Source organism: Neocloeon triangulifer, unplaced genomic scaffold (genome assembly GCF_031216515.1).
Source record: "Neocloeon triangulifer isolate White Clay Creek 2 clone unplaced genomic scaffold, ASM3121651v1 ptg000002l, whole genome shotgun sequence".
Classification (NCBI taxonomy): domain Eukaryota; kingdom Metazoa; phylum Arthropoda; class Insecta; order Ephemeroptera; family Baetidae; genus Neocloeon; species Neocloeon triangulifer.
The window spans coordinates 6,801,252-6,815,307 of record NW_026775545.1 but is presented as its reverse complement, the minus strand read 5'-3'; the positions used below and the strand labels follow the sequence as shown (position 1 = coordinate 6,815,307).

The 14,056-nt window shown below is 36.1% G+C and overlaps 3 protein-coding genes across 15 annotated transcripts in view; all 3 read left to right on the top strand.

The window, feature by feature from the left end:
• Positions 1 to 6,950, top strand: part of LOC132205475 (potassium/sodium hyperpolarization-activated cyclic nucleotide-gated channel 4) — a 136,489-nt gene extending 129,539 nt beyond the window's left edge. For all 7 annotated transcript variants that reach the window (XM_059634540.1, XM_059634538.1, XM_059634535.1 and 4 more), the window contains 3 exons: positions 130 to 247; positions 904 to 1,180; positions 1,754 to 6,950. In XM_059634540.1, coding sequence (XP_059490523.1) covers positions 130 to 247; positions 904 to 1,180; positions 1,754 to 2,060 — 702 coding nt within the window. In that variant the 3' untranslated portion in view covers positions 2,061 to 6,950. The remainder of the gene's footprint in view (positions 1 to 129; positions 248 to 903; positions 1,181 to 1,753) is intronic.
• A 447-nt stretch (positions 6,951 to 7,397) lies between these two features.
• Positions 7,398 to 10,526, top strand: LOC132205033 (GON-4-like protein). Of its 2 annotated transcripts, XM_059633853.1 has the most exons (12): positions 7,398 to 7,893; positions 7,953 to 8,077; positions 8,131 to 8,281; positions 8,341 to 8,662; positions 8,718 to 8,789; positions 8,969 to 9,156; positions 9,208 to 9,291; positions 9,349 to 9,561; positions 9,621 to 9,754; positions 9,817 to 10,011; positions 10,062 to 10,248; positions 10,304 to 10,526. In XM_059633853.1, the coding sequence occupies exons 1-12, from the start codon at positions 7,543 to 7,545 to the stop codon at positions 10,436 to 10,438; spliced, it is 2,157 nt and encodes a 718-aa protein (XP_059489836.1). In that variant the 5' UTR covers positions 7,398 to 7,542; the 3' UTR covers positions 10,439 to 10,526. The 2 variants fall into 2 exon arrangements, with proteins under 2 accessions (XP_059489836.1, XP_059489835.1); XM_059633852.1 differs by having other exon boundaries at positions 8,969 to 9,291; positions 10,304 to 10,525.
• A 207-nt stretch (positions 10,527 to 10,733) lies between these two features.
• On the top strand, positions 10,734 to 14,019 carry LOC132205035 (lysosomal acid glucosylceramidase-like). Of its 6 annotated transcripts, none has more exons than XM_059633860.1 (11): positions 10,734 to 10,809; positions 11,169 to 11,367; positions 11,497 to 11,694; positions 11,804 to 11,933; positions 12,088 to 12,241; positions 12,300 to 12,460; positions 12,522 to 12,759; positions 12,825 to 12,969; positions 13,022 to 13,101; positions 13,161 to 13,444; positions 13,813 to 14,019. In XM_059633860.1, the coding sequence occupies exons 2-11, from the start codon at positions 11,298 to 11,300 to the stop codon at positions 13,910 to 13,912; spliced, it is 1,560 nt and encodes a 519-aa protein (XP_059489843.1). In that variant the 5' UTR covers positions 10,734 to 10,809; positions 11,169 to 11,297; the 3' UTR covers positions 13,913 to 14,019. The 6 variants fall into 6 exon arrangements, with proteins under 6 accessions (XP_059489843.1, XP_059489840.1, XP_059489839.1 ...); XM_059633857.1 differs by having other exon boundaries at positions 10,751 to 10,809; positions 11,135 to 11,367; XM_059633856.1 differs by lacking the exon at positions 10,734 to 10,809 and adding an exon at positions 10,836 to 11,082 and having other exon boundaries at positions 11,138 to 11,367.
• Positions 14,020 to 14,056: the final 37 nt, after the last annotated feature.

The following is a 14,056-nucleotide window of genomic DNA, read 5'->3' as shown; positions in this document are numbered from 1 at the left end:
TCGCTTGCTCAGTCAGGCCAGGCCATTCATCCAATTTAGCAAGGAAATGGGCTGCCAGTAAACCTGCTCCCTACAACAATTGTGATGAATCGCTTTTATTATCAAGCCGATTGTCTTTCCTTCTTGCAGGATGTGATAAACTACAACTGCCGCTCATTGGTGGCGTCAGTGCCTTTCTTTGCTAATGCTGACCCCAATTTTGTGTCTGATGTTGTCACAAAACTTCGATATGAAGTTTTCCAACCAGGTTTGTATATACCAAAAAAGTTTGCATTATTTCCTCCTCCGGCATTGAGCTTTTCATTTTCTCTCAAGAGCTCGGCAAAATTATTTCTATACACCCCATGCGAATTTGCGCACGTTATTAACGCGCAAATGCAGCAACTCCAGTAAATTGATGCGCTCGCTTGCCTTTTAAAGTATTTTTTGCCGAGTTACAGTAGTTGGCCTGGGATCTTTATTGCTCATTTGAATAACCTACATTTGAGGTGAAAGAGCATCCAGTTGGAACTGTTTGTGAGCGGAAGTAATTTGAGTCAGACTTATTTTTTTTTTTTTTTAATATCCAGATTTAGCCAACTAGACACATTCTTTTTATTTCCCCTTCAGGATTTAATAAACATATTAAATTTTAAATATTTACAGTTTAATATGTTTATTAATACAGTTTTATATTCAACTAACAATCCTTATTGTTCGTTATTCCATTCCACAAATTTTGAAGAGAAAGTGAAAAACATAATTTTCATTTAATAATTTATAGAAATGTTGGCAAAGATTCTAAATAAACCATTTTTATTTGTATTTGGAAAGCTATATTTAAAAAAAAATGCCGATTAAAAGAAGTAAATTGAAAAAATGTATTTCTTTTCTACGATTTTTAAACTATTTCTGGTCTTGCAGGTGATATCATCATCAAAGAAGGAACCATCGGCAACAAGATGTTCTTCATTCAGGAGGGCATCGTTGACATCGTGATGGCCAACGGCGAGGTCGCGACGTCGCTCAGTGATGGCTCGTACTTTGGCGAAATCTGCCTGCTGACCAACGCCCGGCGCGTGGCCAGCGTGAGAGCCGAGACGTATTGCAATCTCTTCTCTTTGTCGGTGGAGCACTTCAACGCGGTGCTGGACCAGTACCCGCTCATGCGGCGCACTATGGAAAGCGTCGCGGCTGAAAGGTCAGCAAACAACTTGAAATTGAGTGCCTGCGTGTTTACCTTGCCACTCTGCATGAAATTGGCTCCCAATAAATTTAGTCGAAATAGCACGGGAGAAGAGTCTAATAAGTGAAGCATTTAAATCTTGACGTTTCCAGTCGTTTTAAAATGAAACAAGAAAAGTTCACATTTATTAACTTGCATTTCGTTGCAAATAAAAATTAAATTAAAATAATTTATGGACTAATTTTTTAAGCGAACGAGTCAAACTGAAAGTCCCTGACGAAAAACTGATTTAAAAAAATTTATTTAAAAAAAATGCTATATTTCACCGGTTTTTTGCTATTTTGCAATCATATTCATTCCCATTTACTTCTAAAATAGGGTAAAATTTTTGTTTTTTACTTGTTCCAATGTCAAAGTTTGCAGTAAAGATTTTGAGCCAATATAGGAAAATCTTGCCAAAATTTGTGTCAGCTTTAAATTATTTTAATTTATCATCATTGTATGCCAATTCCACCAAAAATGTAATAAGTAATTAAAATATAAAAAGTTGAACTTCGAAAATCTAAAATTGTAAACTTCAATTTTCAGACTGAACAAGATCGGAAAGAATCCCGCAATGGTTGCACAACATAACGACGAAGATTCACAAACTGCTGAGAGCACAACAATAAGCGCCGTTGTGAATGCGCTGGCCGAGCAGGCCGACCACGTGTCCAGCTCCGAGGAGTCGATGCACCCTGGGCCGCTGCTGGGCAAGACGCTGCACCGACTCAACTTGCCGCGGCCAAAGTCGGAGAGCAACTTCTCGTCGCAGGAGCTGCACGTGGGAAGCAGAGGCGGGCCCCCTGCGTTCCACAAGTCCGACACCTTCCACCGCGAGTCCTCGTTCCATTGACAAAGGAGAAACATGGCCCCCATGCCCGCCTCCGGGGGCCATACGCCTCACCACAGACAGCAGCCTTGCGCTTCTTCATCTTTTTAGTTCTACACCCCACACTCCCACGCAGAAGGATGAAAGAGAAACCGCGCGAACACAAACAAAAACACACATTCACCACTCTCACACACACTCACACACCAAAAAGTAAGAACAATTACTGAAAGCTGACACGACCCGCCCTTTTTGGAACAAAATGATGTGCTATCTAGTCAATGTCGTTCAACATTATTAGGGAAAAGTCTCCTCCTCGGCAAACTCGGTTAGTACGAATTAATAAGTTGGTCAATAACTAGCCCTTTGTAAATGAACTGAAACGCTCAAATTTTAAACAAGGTTGACATTATTATAATCTTTTTAATTACATAGTGAAATTTTATATCATTTTGTCATTTTCAATCAAACTAATTGTAAGAGACTTACTTAGGTTTCATTATAGTTCCCTCGCATTTTCAATTTTAACTCTGTTATCTCTTTTTCAAGAACTAGCATTAAGCTTATTGATGTTTTTATTTTAAATATAAAATATCCACATTAATTGTCTATTTTTTAAATTGGAATTCATACAAACTTTATTTCCTCTGATTTTATTGAATTCTTTTATATGTGCTAATTTTACTAATTTAGTTTGTAATCTATCCTAATTAGTTAAATAATTTTTACTCTCATATATTTTATTTTTATATTTCATTAATTTTTAAACTTTTTAATACAATTTTTTTATTCCATAGACAAATTTCTAGTCAAATTTTTCATTATCACAGTTGACTGCAACCGCACAACAAACTAACCAAAATGGTTTTAAATTGAATAAAAATATAAAACAATTTACTATTTTGATCATTAATTAAACGATTAGCAATCAAATGTAGGTGTTGTACTAATTAAAATTTTTATTTACCAGTATTTACAAATATTTATATTTTTCTTTTCAAAAACTGCAGTCAACTGGGAAAATGTCCTTTGCAGTTCAACAATTTAAAATTTACCTAAAATGGCTTTTAAAACCCACCAGAAAGTTAATTCTGTAGCGTTTATTTGATTCACATACTTTTGTGCACTGCACAATAGCAGCTGCCGGCCGTAAATAAAATTAACTCTGTGCGCCGAGTCGAGGAGAGAATTCTTAGTGATATGGAAAACTTAGATAGGAGAAAAAAGTAGAATTTTCTTTGCGCGTCTGTTCTACTTGTATTTGAGACCTTTTTAGGCCCATAATGAAATATAAGAGAAATATAGTTGTTTTTCATATAACCTCTGCAACACACATTGAAAAAGTGAAGAGGTGGCTGTGTTTCTATGTTCTTCCGCTGAAATAGTGGCGCAATGCTTAATTACGTGAGGGAAATTAACAGAATAATGAGAGAGAGGAATAATGCAAAAGAAAAACAAACAGTCTATCATTAAGTGCTATCTCTGTGAGGAAAAGGGAAATAAACCAAAAACGTAAATCTGTAAGTTGGTGTGCGTCGGCTACGTATAAGTTGTAATTTTAGCAAAAAGCAAAACGCGCGTGTTCAATTGTTACTCGTTGAAAAAAGTAACACGGCGATGCGGAATAATTAACGAAGCGAAATGAAAGAAACGAACAACAACAAATACTGTATAAAACACGAAATGGGAATAGTGATTCATTTTTATAAATGATAACAAGAGGGTGAAGCGGGAATTGATTTAGCAGTTGGTTCGATTGTGCTCAACTTGAGAATGAATTCTACTTAGGAAACTAATCTCAAATCAATGAATTTCGTTCCGTTTTTGTGATCTTGGAGTGATGGTTTTTGCAAATTTTTACTGTATATCCGTTTCTGAATAAGTTGTCGTTTCTGGTCATCACTCCAGGAAAAATCAAAATAGTCACACACAGCTTCACTGACTTTCGAGCTGACAGAGGATAACTGAGGAGAATGCGTGCGTGTTGATTGATTGATTTTTATTACATAAGCGTATAGTTGAAAATGGTATAATATATATTTATTAGAAATGTGCAATATTTAGATACATACAAAGAGATAAGTAGCTTTAAAAGAGGATTAAAAATTAATACACACAGAGAAATGAAGCAGAGTTTAATTAAGCAACGTTGAGAGATCAGAATAAATTACAATTTAGCATGCTCAATAAAAACGATGAAAAACGTGAAAAAATAAAACTACTACCAACTACACTAGAGAGCTGTGTTTTACACCCCATCTCACACACACACACAAAAACTGGAAGGCAGCGCGATGGTGATGAAAAGAATGTGGTATTAACAGTTAAAACGAAAGCCTGTCAGTATTTTACTAAAAACACGCATCAATGTAAAAGAAACGCGTTTTCTCAATTCTTTGCAAGGTCTATATATCTATTGTTGCGAGCATATATATATTTGTTTTTCTCACTTTATAAACTCTATTATATTATGCAGATTTCTACGTAACAAACCCCCTTTTCTGCGCTTGAAAATGAGTGGTTTTTTGGCTTTGCTCTTCATATGGCTGGTCCATCTGATTAAAATTTGATGTTTAACACCAGAAAGTCTTATGTGCTCTTTGTGTCCTAATCAAATATGCACTTATCCACTTAAAAATCGCAATTTTTTGCAATAATTTTAAAACACTAAAATTCTCACTTTTTAATTTTACTTTATTATTTATATCCACGTGTTTGGTCTGCAGGCAGAGAAAGCTTGCGCGCCAAAATCTAGTTTTGTGTGTAGTTTTATGACTTAATTATTTTAGTATTAATAAAATTAAAAATTATACAATTCAACCTCTGGCTTGAAAATTTTACCCTTCTGACCTAATATCATCCCATCATTTGAATTTTCTAGAAACAAATTTCTTCAACCCTTCCACATATTGTATTCAGAATTTATATTAAAAAGTAAATGTTTTCACTTATTATCAAAATTATACATTGCGACTTCGACACAATGCACAAAATGAATGTTCGTTTAATTCCAGCAGTAATCTCAAATTAGTGTAAGAATACTGACGCGTTCGTCGCAGTATTTGATTTTGTGTCACGAGAGAAAGACAAACCAAAGTGAGAGTCAAGAATCGATTAGCCTTTTGAGCCTGCAATAATTGATCGTTGATAACGATTCGTTATTCAAACGCAAACACACGTTTTTGAGCGTAATATAATTATCTCTGTACATACATTTGCAAAATGTATATTATTCAATTATGAATTACAATTAACTTAATTGCCAAGGAAGGATTTATTACTGTTGACTCACAAAAACACACACACAAAAAATGAGGGAAAATGCACACATAACCACTCTTCTGGAATGAATTTAAAGGGGAAAGAGAAGAATTTCCACATGGTGTTTCCACTTTTGCGTGCATTAAAACAGCGAGAACTCATTTCCATCGCACTTTCATCAAAAATCATCTCAAAGTACTGTTTGAAGTTCATTCATTCGTTTATCTACGGTCGGATATATCAGCGTGTACGTATGTTTGATATTTCTATTCAATAAAAAACGATCCAATGATTATAATTATTAATTATTATAAATGCACTTGGGTGGCGAAACCTTTTCTGAGCTGCTAATTAAACAAACTTTAGTCCAACTTTCTATAATAATAAGCGTGTATTGTAAAACGCATGCGACGATTTTTTCAACTTGTACTATTATAATTAATTACCGTATAATAATTTGTATAATCAGACGCCATTTCAAACGAGAAAGAATGAACAAAACTTATCAATGCGAGAGCAATTTCTTGTGTATATCAAACGATTAGTTGAGAAAAACAGAGGTTATAAATAATGAAAAAACACACAAAATTTCACACTCCTGCTACTGACGCTGATTTAACATAGGTGATTAGGTGATTTTATATTTATAAGCTAATGCGAGATGAATGGTTAATTGATTGCAATCCTCATTTATAAAACGACCTCTTGAGACCTAGAGTTTTAACACACACGGACGATTGGTTTAATTGGCAAAATGCAAAAGTTTACCTAAATGAAGAAACAAAAATTTCAAATTTCAGAGCGGTGGCCACATGTGAGTGAAGAAGATTATTATTAATATTAAATTATTCGTTTGTAACTGCGAAATAAATGTACGGTTATTATAAATAAGATTAGTTGGACTTCTGAAGAGGAAATTTCCTTTCTGATAGTTGACCAGAAATATCTACTGCAATATTTTTACAGAAAAGACTTTTTTGCTGTTAGAGAAAGAGTTATAAGCAGAAAAATTATATTTCCGAGTTGTAAATATATAACTGAAAAGAGGTTAATTAATGCGAGAAACACAATACAAAAAAAAAACACATACACACACAAATGATGAGAAACACACACCCACACACACATTACAAGAAATGTAGGCGAGAAGTATTGTTACAAGATAATGGTTTATTTATCACAATCAACTAATAGAGAGATGCGATGAATGAATTAATGCGATTAATTAATTCTTGTAACGTTAAATGCGTTTAATTTTAATTATGTGTTAACGACCTAGCAAACAGAAATCGAGTAACTACTCATCTTTAATACAACAAGAGCAAAATATAGTTTAGCTTCTTTTGTATAAACGAGACGATAAGCGAGACACACGTTCTCACTTGATTTTTGTTGTACGCGTTTTTGCTTCTCACAAAAAATACACTCGAAAGGAAAAATAGCAAGAAAAACTGGGAAAATGATGATTAAGGAAAATCATGAAATTTCAAAAATCACATAAATATTGTTGACACTTTAGGTGATGATGATGATATGATGATGATGATGAAGATGAAGATGATGAAAACTAATAAATTTTGATGGTACTGTCCTACATTTTGTTATATTTTTTGAAATAAAGCAAAGTAGCCTTTCAGTGCAGCTTCAAACTGCGCGCAGAAAAGAAAATTTGGAGTTTCATTTTCACCATATCCGACCACTTATTTATTTAATAATTTTAATAATTCTTTCATTTTTGGAACCGTAAATAACTTTCAAAACATTTTTTTTTGCTGTTTGAAATATTCAAAATATTCATTTATTATTATTAATTTTTTGTTAATAAAATTTGATGAAATAATCCGTGATGAGATGATCATGTCATGAGTGAACGAATGTTTGTTTAAATTTTTTATAGAAAAAAATGAAAGAAGCACTGTTTGAAAGAAGGGTAATAAACTGTCAAAAATAAATGATCAAAATCGCAAAACGTGGGCAATGTTGTGCTTAGCACGCCACTTTCCCTCTCCCTATGGTTTGAAATCAACTTCTGCCTAGCGACAACTTTATGAACTAACAGAATCTTGTTCATAATAGCCACGCCCCTTTGTTGTGGAAAAAGTCAAATCAAAAACACAACAACAACAGAAAAATAAACACGGTTCTCCACTAGTCCTCTTCAAAATCTTCGTTTCGCCCTTTGCCTTTGACCTTGTTTGACCTCAGAAGTTTCCGAAATGAGTTGGATAGTCTTCTGACCGTGACGATGGCTGATGGCAAGGAAAAGAAGAGCACGAGCAGCCCTTTGCTCTGCACCCCGAAAAAGGCAATGGGCAGTTCAAGAAATGTGAAGAGACCAGCGTCTGCAGAAGCTCGCATTAATCACCGCGGCGATTCGGACGCTTTCACGGACTCTTCGGACGATGAACTGACGATCGACGAGTCTCCCGGACCTTCTTCCAAACCACGACGGCCGCGTCGAATCAAAACCAAAGAGGCCACCAGGCAATTTGTGTCTCAGGGTCTCGAGGAGTTTGAGGACGAGATTGAGCAGCAGCTTGGAAGCAAGGCAAAAAAGAGTAAACTCACCATTGGCAACGTCAAAAATATTCTCAAAGTATGTTTTTAATAACGCATTTGTATGTAATTTATTTTAATTATTTCAAATCCTCGCAGCACGTAATTACCAATCAACATGTCTTGGCAATGGTCAAGAAGTCGATGAGAGAGGAAGGTGATGGGGCAGGCAGTACTGATGACGAATTCCCATATGAACCGAAATTGACTCGAGCCAAAACAAAGTAAATCGATTTCCAAATTTTATGTTTTTTAGTAAATTTAAAATTTTTTGCAGGGAACTCTTGCTGACTCAAACGCCAATTCCTTGGCCTGTGACGCCCGCAAAAGCTACTCCTGGCTCGGCCACAAAAAAATTAATTGACCAAGTTCACGACGACTCCAGTGACGATGAGGAGTATCAGCCGAATGAGGACGAGGCTGAAAATGTAAGATTTTTATGAGAAAACTTTCTGTTTTATGACATTGAAAATAATTTTCTATCTAGAGTGAAGATGAATGCAATTCATCCTTGGCGAGTGACATTGAACCTGCCCTCACCCCACAACCAACAACTCCCAGGTCCATTGCCGACTGCAGCACTCAAACAACGTGGACCGAAGACGGTCTCTTCAAAATGCCCAACACAAATTTCGAGTTGATGGAGACTGTCGGCATGAGAACTCGGTCCAAAGTGTCCCTCACTGACACTCCTTTGGAAACAATCGAGCAGTCTTTCATTCCGCCAGACATTACGACGGACATGTACGAAACTGAGTGCGACAACGAGGACTGGAAACAGTTCTTGAACGAATTTACAAAACCTCTGAGTAATTTTCAAATTGAATAAGTGAATTATTGGGATACTTAATTATTTTAACTCAGATGCTGTTCATGACATACTTGACGATGATGAGGCTGATCCAGAGTACAACATTCTGGATGACGAGGAAGCAGGTTTGTAATAAACACTTGAACTTTTGGTTTTTAAAATATGAGAAAAATACATGAATATTATTGGAAACCTATGTTTTTCTTGAAAAAGATTTTATTTTATTATCTTTTTTATCTGATTATGTGTTTTATAATTCAAATAAATTTTTTTGTATATTTTCTAAATTTAAACCAATTTATAGAGGATAAGGAGGAATTGCGAGCAGATCGAGCTGTGAAAGTTACAAAAAAGGAATTGAACGAACTGATATCGGAACTGATGGAGTCCATGGAACCCAGCGACGACGAAACTGAGGCTGACACAACTCTCCCGTTCAATTCGAATACCACAGCCGAGTCTTCTGAAGTTTTGAACACAAATGTGCACACGGTTGTCCAAACTAGCCCACAAGTTCTTCAACTGATTCAAAACTCGCCTCAGCTAGTACAATTCCTTGTTCCCGGAACACCCCCTTCGTTGAAAACCTCGGCCAATCCACCTACTGCTGCACAAGAACAAGAAAATGTAAGCTATCTGGAGACTATATTAATTGTGCCTAGATAATTTTATTTTTATTTATAGCTCCCTCCTGCAAATGAGAATGCGCTGCCTTGTATTGAGGAGCACGGTTTGGTTGAGGATGTTTCGGAAGAGTTGCCCATCTTCACGTTAGGCCAAAGACTTTTGCTAGGTCAGCAAATGATGCAGCATGTCCAGTTGCTGGCCCAGAACTACATGCAGTGCACGATCAACCCTAAAATGGCTTTGCAGGCACAGGAGATGAAAGAGAATCTCGTAAGTGCAATATTTTTATTTATTGTTTAACTTTGTCCTCAATTTATATTTTTTGCTAGATGTCACTCAAATACCTTGGAGGAACAAATCCAGCTTCTGGATTTTACGCTCAAAATCTGGATCTGATTTTAAAGACTGTTACTGACTGGGACAAGTTATGGGAATCAAGTACAATCAAACAAAATTTTAAAGAGTGAGTTTTTTTCCACGTCAAAAATTTTCTTCAGATTAATAATTTTGATCAATCATTTGCAGGTTTTTCTTGAATGAGGAGGAGAGGTGTGAAATGTTGAAAAAGAAGAAACTTGTTTATGTTCCTCATTTGAATGTGAACTTCCTCAAGATAATTAGTAATAGCAATGCATTTGTTTATCCGACACTTCTCCCACATTGCGGATTCCACCCACAACCAATACAGAGGCATCAAACTTTTCTATTGTCTGAAGACTGGTGAGCTTTTTCATTCAAGAGAAGTGAAAAAAATTCAAAATAAATTTTAGCCTCATCGCCATGGGCTTGGCCCAGTTCACTGCATACCTGGAAGAGTTGGATGATGAGAAAAAGATGCCATCGATGGCAAATGTATCCAACCTTATTGCCGAACTTATGATGCCAGTAAAATCGGCCCCAGCTATCAAGCAAAGAATGAAATTCGCCAAGCAGTTCTATCCTGAGAACCCCATTACGGTACTTAATTTTATTCATTTAAAATTTTGAATTAATGAAAAAATGTCAACTTTAGCTGTATTTTGCTATGAAAGAGGCACCAGCGTTGATTCATCGAGTGTTCACTCCCAAGTTCATCCCACTTGCACAGCAACCACCAAGCCTGTTGCCCATCACCTGGAAAGCATTTATCCACAATGATTTTGCGTAACTGAAAATTGTGATTATTGAGGTTAAGTCTGAAAAAAAAAATATAAATCTTTCTTTGTTTCGTACTAAAATTTATAAATTATTTTGCTAACACTCCCTTAATTAAGACTAATATTTTTTTAAATGAAATAATTGAAAGCAAAAAGTTGAACTAGATCACGCGGCTCTATGTTTTGTAACTTCAACATGTGTCGAAAGACTACTACTTTGAAATAAAAACGCAGCTGTATAAACATGCATAAAAACGGTCTAAACTTGACATCTGGAGAAGAAAAAGTTGCTCCCCGCAGTTACTGCTTGGCATTGGACCAGAAACGTCATTAATCTTTAAAACGCCAAGAGCCCGTTCGAAATATTACATCAACACCACTTGTGAGTTGTTCCAAAAAATTTATGGCACACACGCATTTGCATCACTGGAGGAAAATTAGCAGGCAACGTAATGTGACACACACCGAAGTGCGCCTCGCCGCTTATTATTTAACATCAGCACGTATATAATACGAATTAAATCAGTCCTGCAGCGTGCTGACCACTTTCTCTTTTTTCGCTTCGCATTATACTCGCGGCCTGAGAACGCGTAATAGTGTTCAAAGTCTTCTCAGCTGAAGAGTGTCACACGCTGCTCTTGATTTCTCAGTGATCGTAGGTTAAGGTTGAGATTTGATTGCATTTGAAATTTCTCTGATACACATAGAAGAAGCGCGCAGTGACTGACATTTGCATAACAGCTCGGGTGGTTTCATCTCGTATGAAGACACACAGTTATCATTGCGTCTTGCGTCACCTCCCTGCTAAATTGATTCCATGGCTCTGATGAGCTGATTTATTGATAATTGGTGCAGCACAGCGAGGACGATATGTCGCTCTCAAACAAACCTGGAATGATTTTAAGCATCATATTAATAGTTCTTCTGTATTCTTCAACAAGTAAGTATTTTATATAACTAAAAATTTCATCCCAAATCAAATTCGTTAAAAAAATTATAATTGATTAGAATTTTCAAATAAATATTTTATATTAAATTAATCTAAAACAAATTTTTATAATATTTGTAGGCTTTGCGAGAAATCCGTGCGTCCCAAAAGACTTCAACAAGGGCGGAACCGTGTGCGTTTGCAATTCCACTTACTGCGACACCATCGAGCCGGCAGATAAAGTGGCCGCCGGGAAATTCCTCATATACTCATCATCGATTGATGGCCTGCGGCTTGAAAAATCAGTGGGGAATTTCTCCAACAGCACAATCCCGAGTGGTAATAAATCCAAACCATAATGATAAATGATCTTCATTATAATTGAACTCCGAAGCATGAGCTGCTTGAGGGTTAATTTAATTTAATATCGCAAATTGCGTAATTGCAGGAGTTAAATTCACCGTGAACAGGAACAGAACGTTTCAAAAGGTGTTTGGCTTTGGAACCGCGTTTACTGATTCCGCAGGACTAAATTTGCTGAAACTCAACAACACCGAGGCGCAAGACGCGCTTTTGAAGTAATTAAATAATAATAATAATAATATGAAACTGAAAAATTATGAATTTACTGCTAAAAAAAATTCCTCACATTTATAATCAAGAGATACGTAATTAATTAGAAAATTTCTGATTTAATTTTTTTTTTAAATTCCTTCGAATTTTTATTTTCAGATCCTACTTTTCATCAGAGGGCATTGAGCTCAACTTTGGACGCGTGCCAATTGGTGGCTGCGACTTTTCTACACGCACGTATACCTACGATGACAGCGAAAATGATACAAGCCTGTCGAATTTTAATCTCACTTCTGAAGATTTTGAATACAAAGTGAAGCATTTAAAAAAAAAAATGTAATTTATAGTACAATTAATTCAATATTTTACAGATTCCAATTATCAAAAGGGCGCAAGAAATTAGCGGGAAGCCATTAAAGCTGGTTGCATCCGCTTGGTCGGCACCACCGTGGATGAAAACAAACAATGATTTTTCTGGCTTTGGCTTTCTGCATGAAGAATTTTTTGCCACTTGGGCAAAATACCATATAATGTAAATTTTAAAGCATTTTATTTTTTTTCATCAGCTTATTTAACCAAATTATTATTCGAAGGTTCCTGGATGAATATAAAAACAACGACTTGAAATTTTGGGGTCTGACGACCGGCAATGAACCTCTGAACGGAATAATCCCCATTAACAGGTTCAACTCCTTGGGTTGGAGTCCTCAAGCCCACAGAGACTGGATTGCCAATAATTTAGGCCCTCAGTTGAGAAACTCGCAACACAACGCGACTAAACTAATAGCACTGGACGATCAAAGATTTTTGCTTCCCTGGTGGATTGAATTGGTACAAAGATTTTTTTTTTTTCAATTTTGATATATTACTAAAAGTTTCTAAAAATTAAATTTAAGGTTTTCCAAAACGAAGACGCCAAGTCGTACATCGATGGAATTGGAGTGCATTGGTACTGGGATACTCTCTACCCTGCGCAGTCACTTACTCGGACGCACTTGAAATACCCGGAAAAATTTATTTTAGGGACGGAAGCTTGTGTTGGTGAGATTTAAACTAAAAAATTAAAAGAAAAAATCTCTAATTTTATATCTAGGTGACAAACCTTGGGAGAAGGAAAAAGTAATGCTGGGTTCGTGGGCCAGGGGCGAAATGTACACCAGAGATATAATTGAAGTATGAATTTTGAAATATAAAACAATTTAATCAAATAAACTAACAATCTTAAAAATCAGGATTTAAATCACTGGGTCACTGGCTGGATCGACTGGAATTTTGCACTAGACAAAACTGGTGGGCCAAACTGGGCAAGTAACTTTGTCGACTCGGCGATCATTGTGGACGAGGAGAATCAGGAATTCTACAAACAGCCCATGTTTTACGCTCTGGGCCACTTTTCAAAATTCATCCACGAGGGCTCGAAAAGGGTGCACCTTGGTCGGCAGAAGGGACCCAGTGCCCTCCAGGCGGTCGCATTTCTTCGGCCTGATCAGGCCATGGTTGTCGTCGTTTTTAACGGGTGAGTTTCTTTCAATGAAATAACTACTTACTAAGCCGCGGCTTATAAATTTAATAAGAAATAATATAAGAGGTCGGCAATCCGCATTACATGCATGCAGCGCAGGTTGTATCACGACCCTATCAAGGATGTTTTTGAAGCAGAAAATACAATTAATCCTACTTTCTCCTCCATATTTCACGGTGCTCGGCGAAAATTTTTATTTGCTAAAGATACCATCTTTTATACTTTTACATATTTACTTCTTTCAATGAGTAACACTCTGACTGTGCGCTTTTACAGTTAATGAGGCGCGGTAAATGGAAGAAGTGCACAATTTGATCAATTTATTTTTCGCGTTAAAAAGTTTTCGTATTACAATGTTGTAGGAAAGGATTGGATGTGCCGTTTATCCTGGCCGACCCAAAGAGAGGCACCATCAGATTCACAGCAGCAAAGCATTCGGTACACACACTCGTTTATTGGTAACGGAATAAAATTATAACCTCTAATCAAGCTTAATAAGTACATTTTTTTCGGGATCAAAACTTTTTACATCCATGAAAATAAAGCTTATTAATGAAATTAATCGTTAATTTGATTTTTTTTATTACAACTAGTAATGACCATATA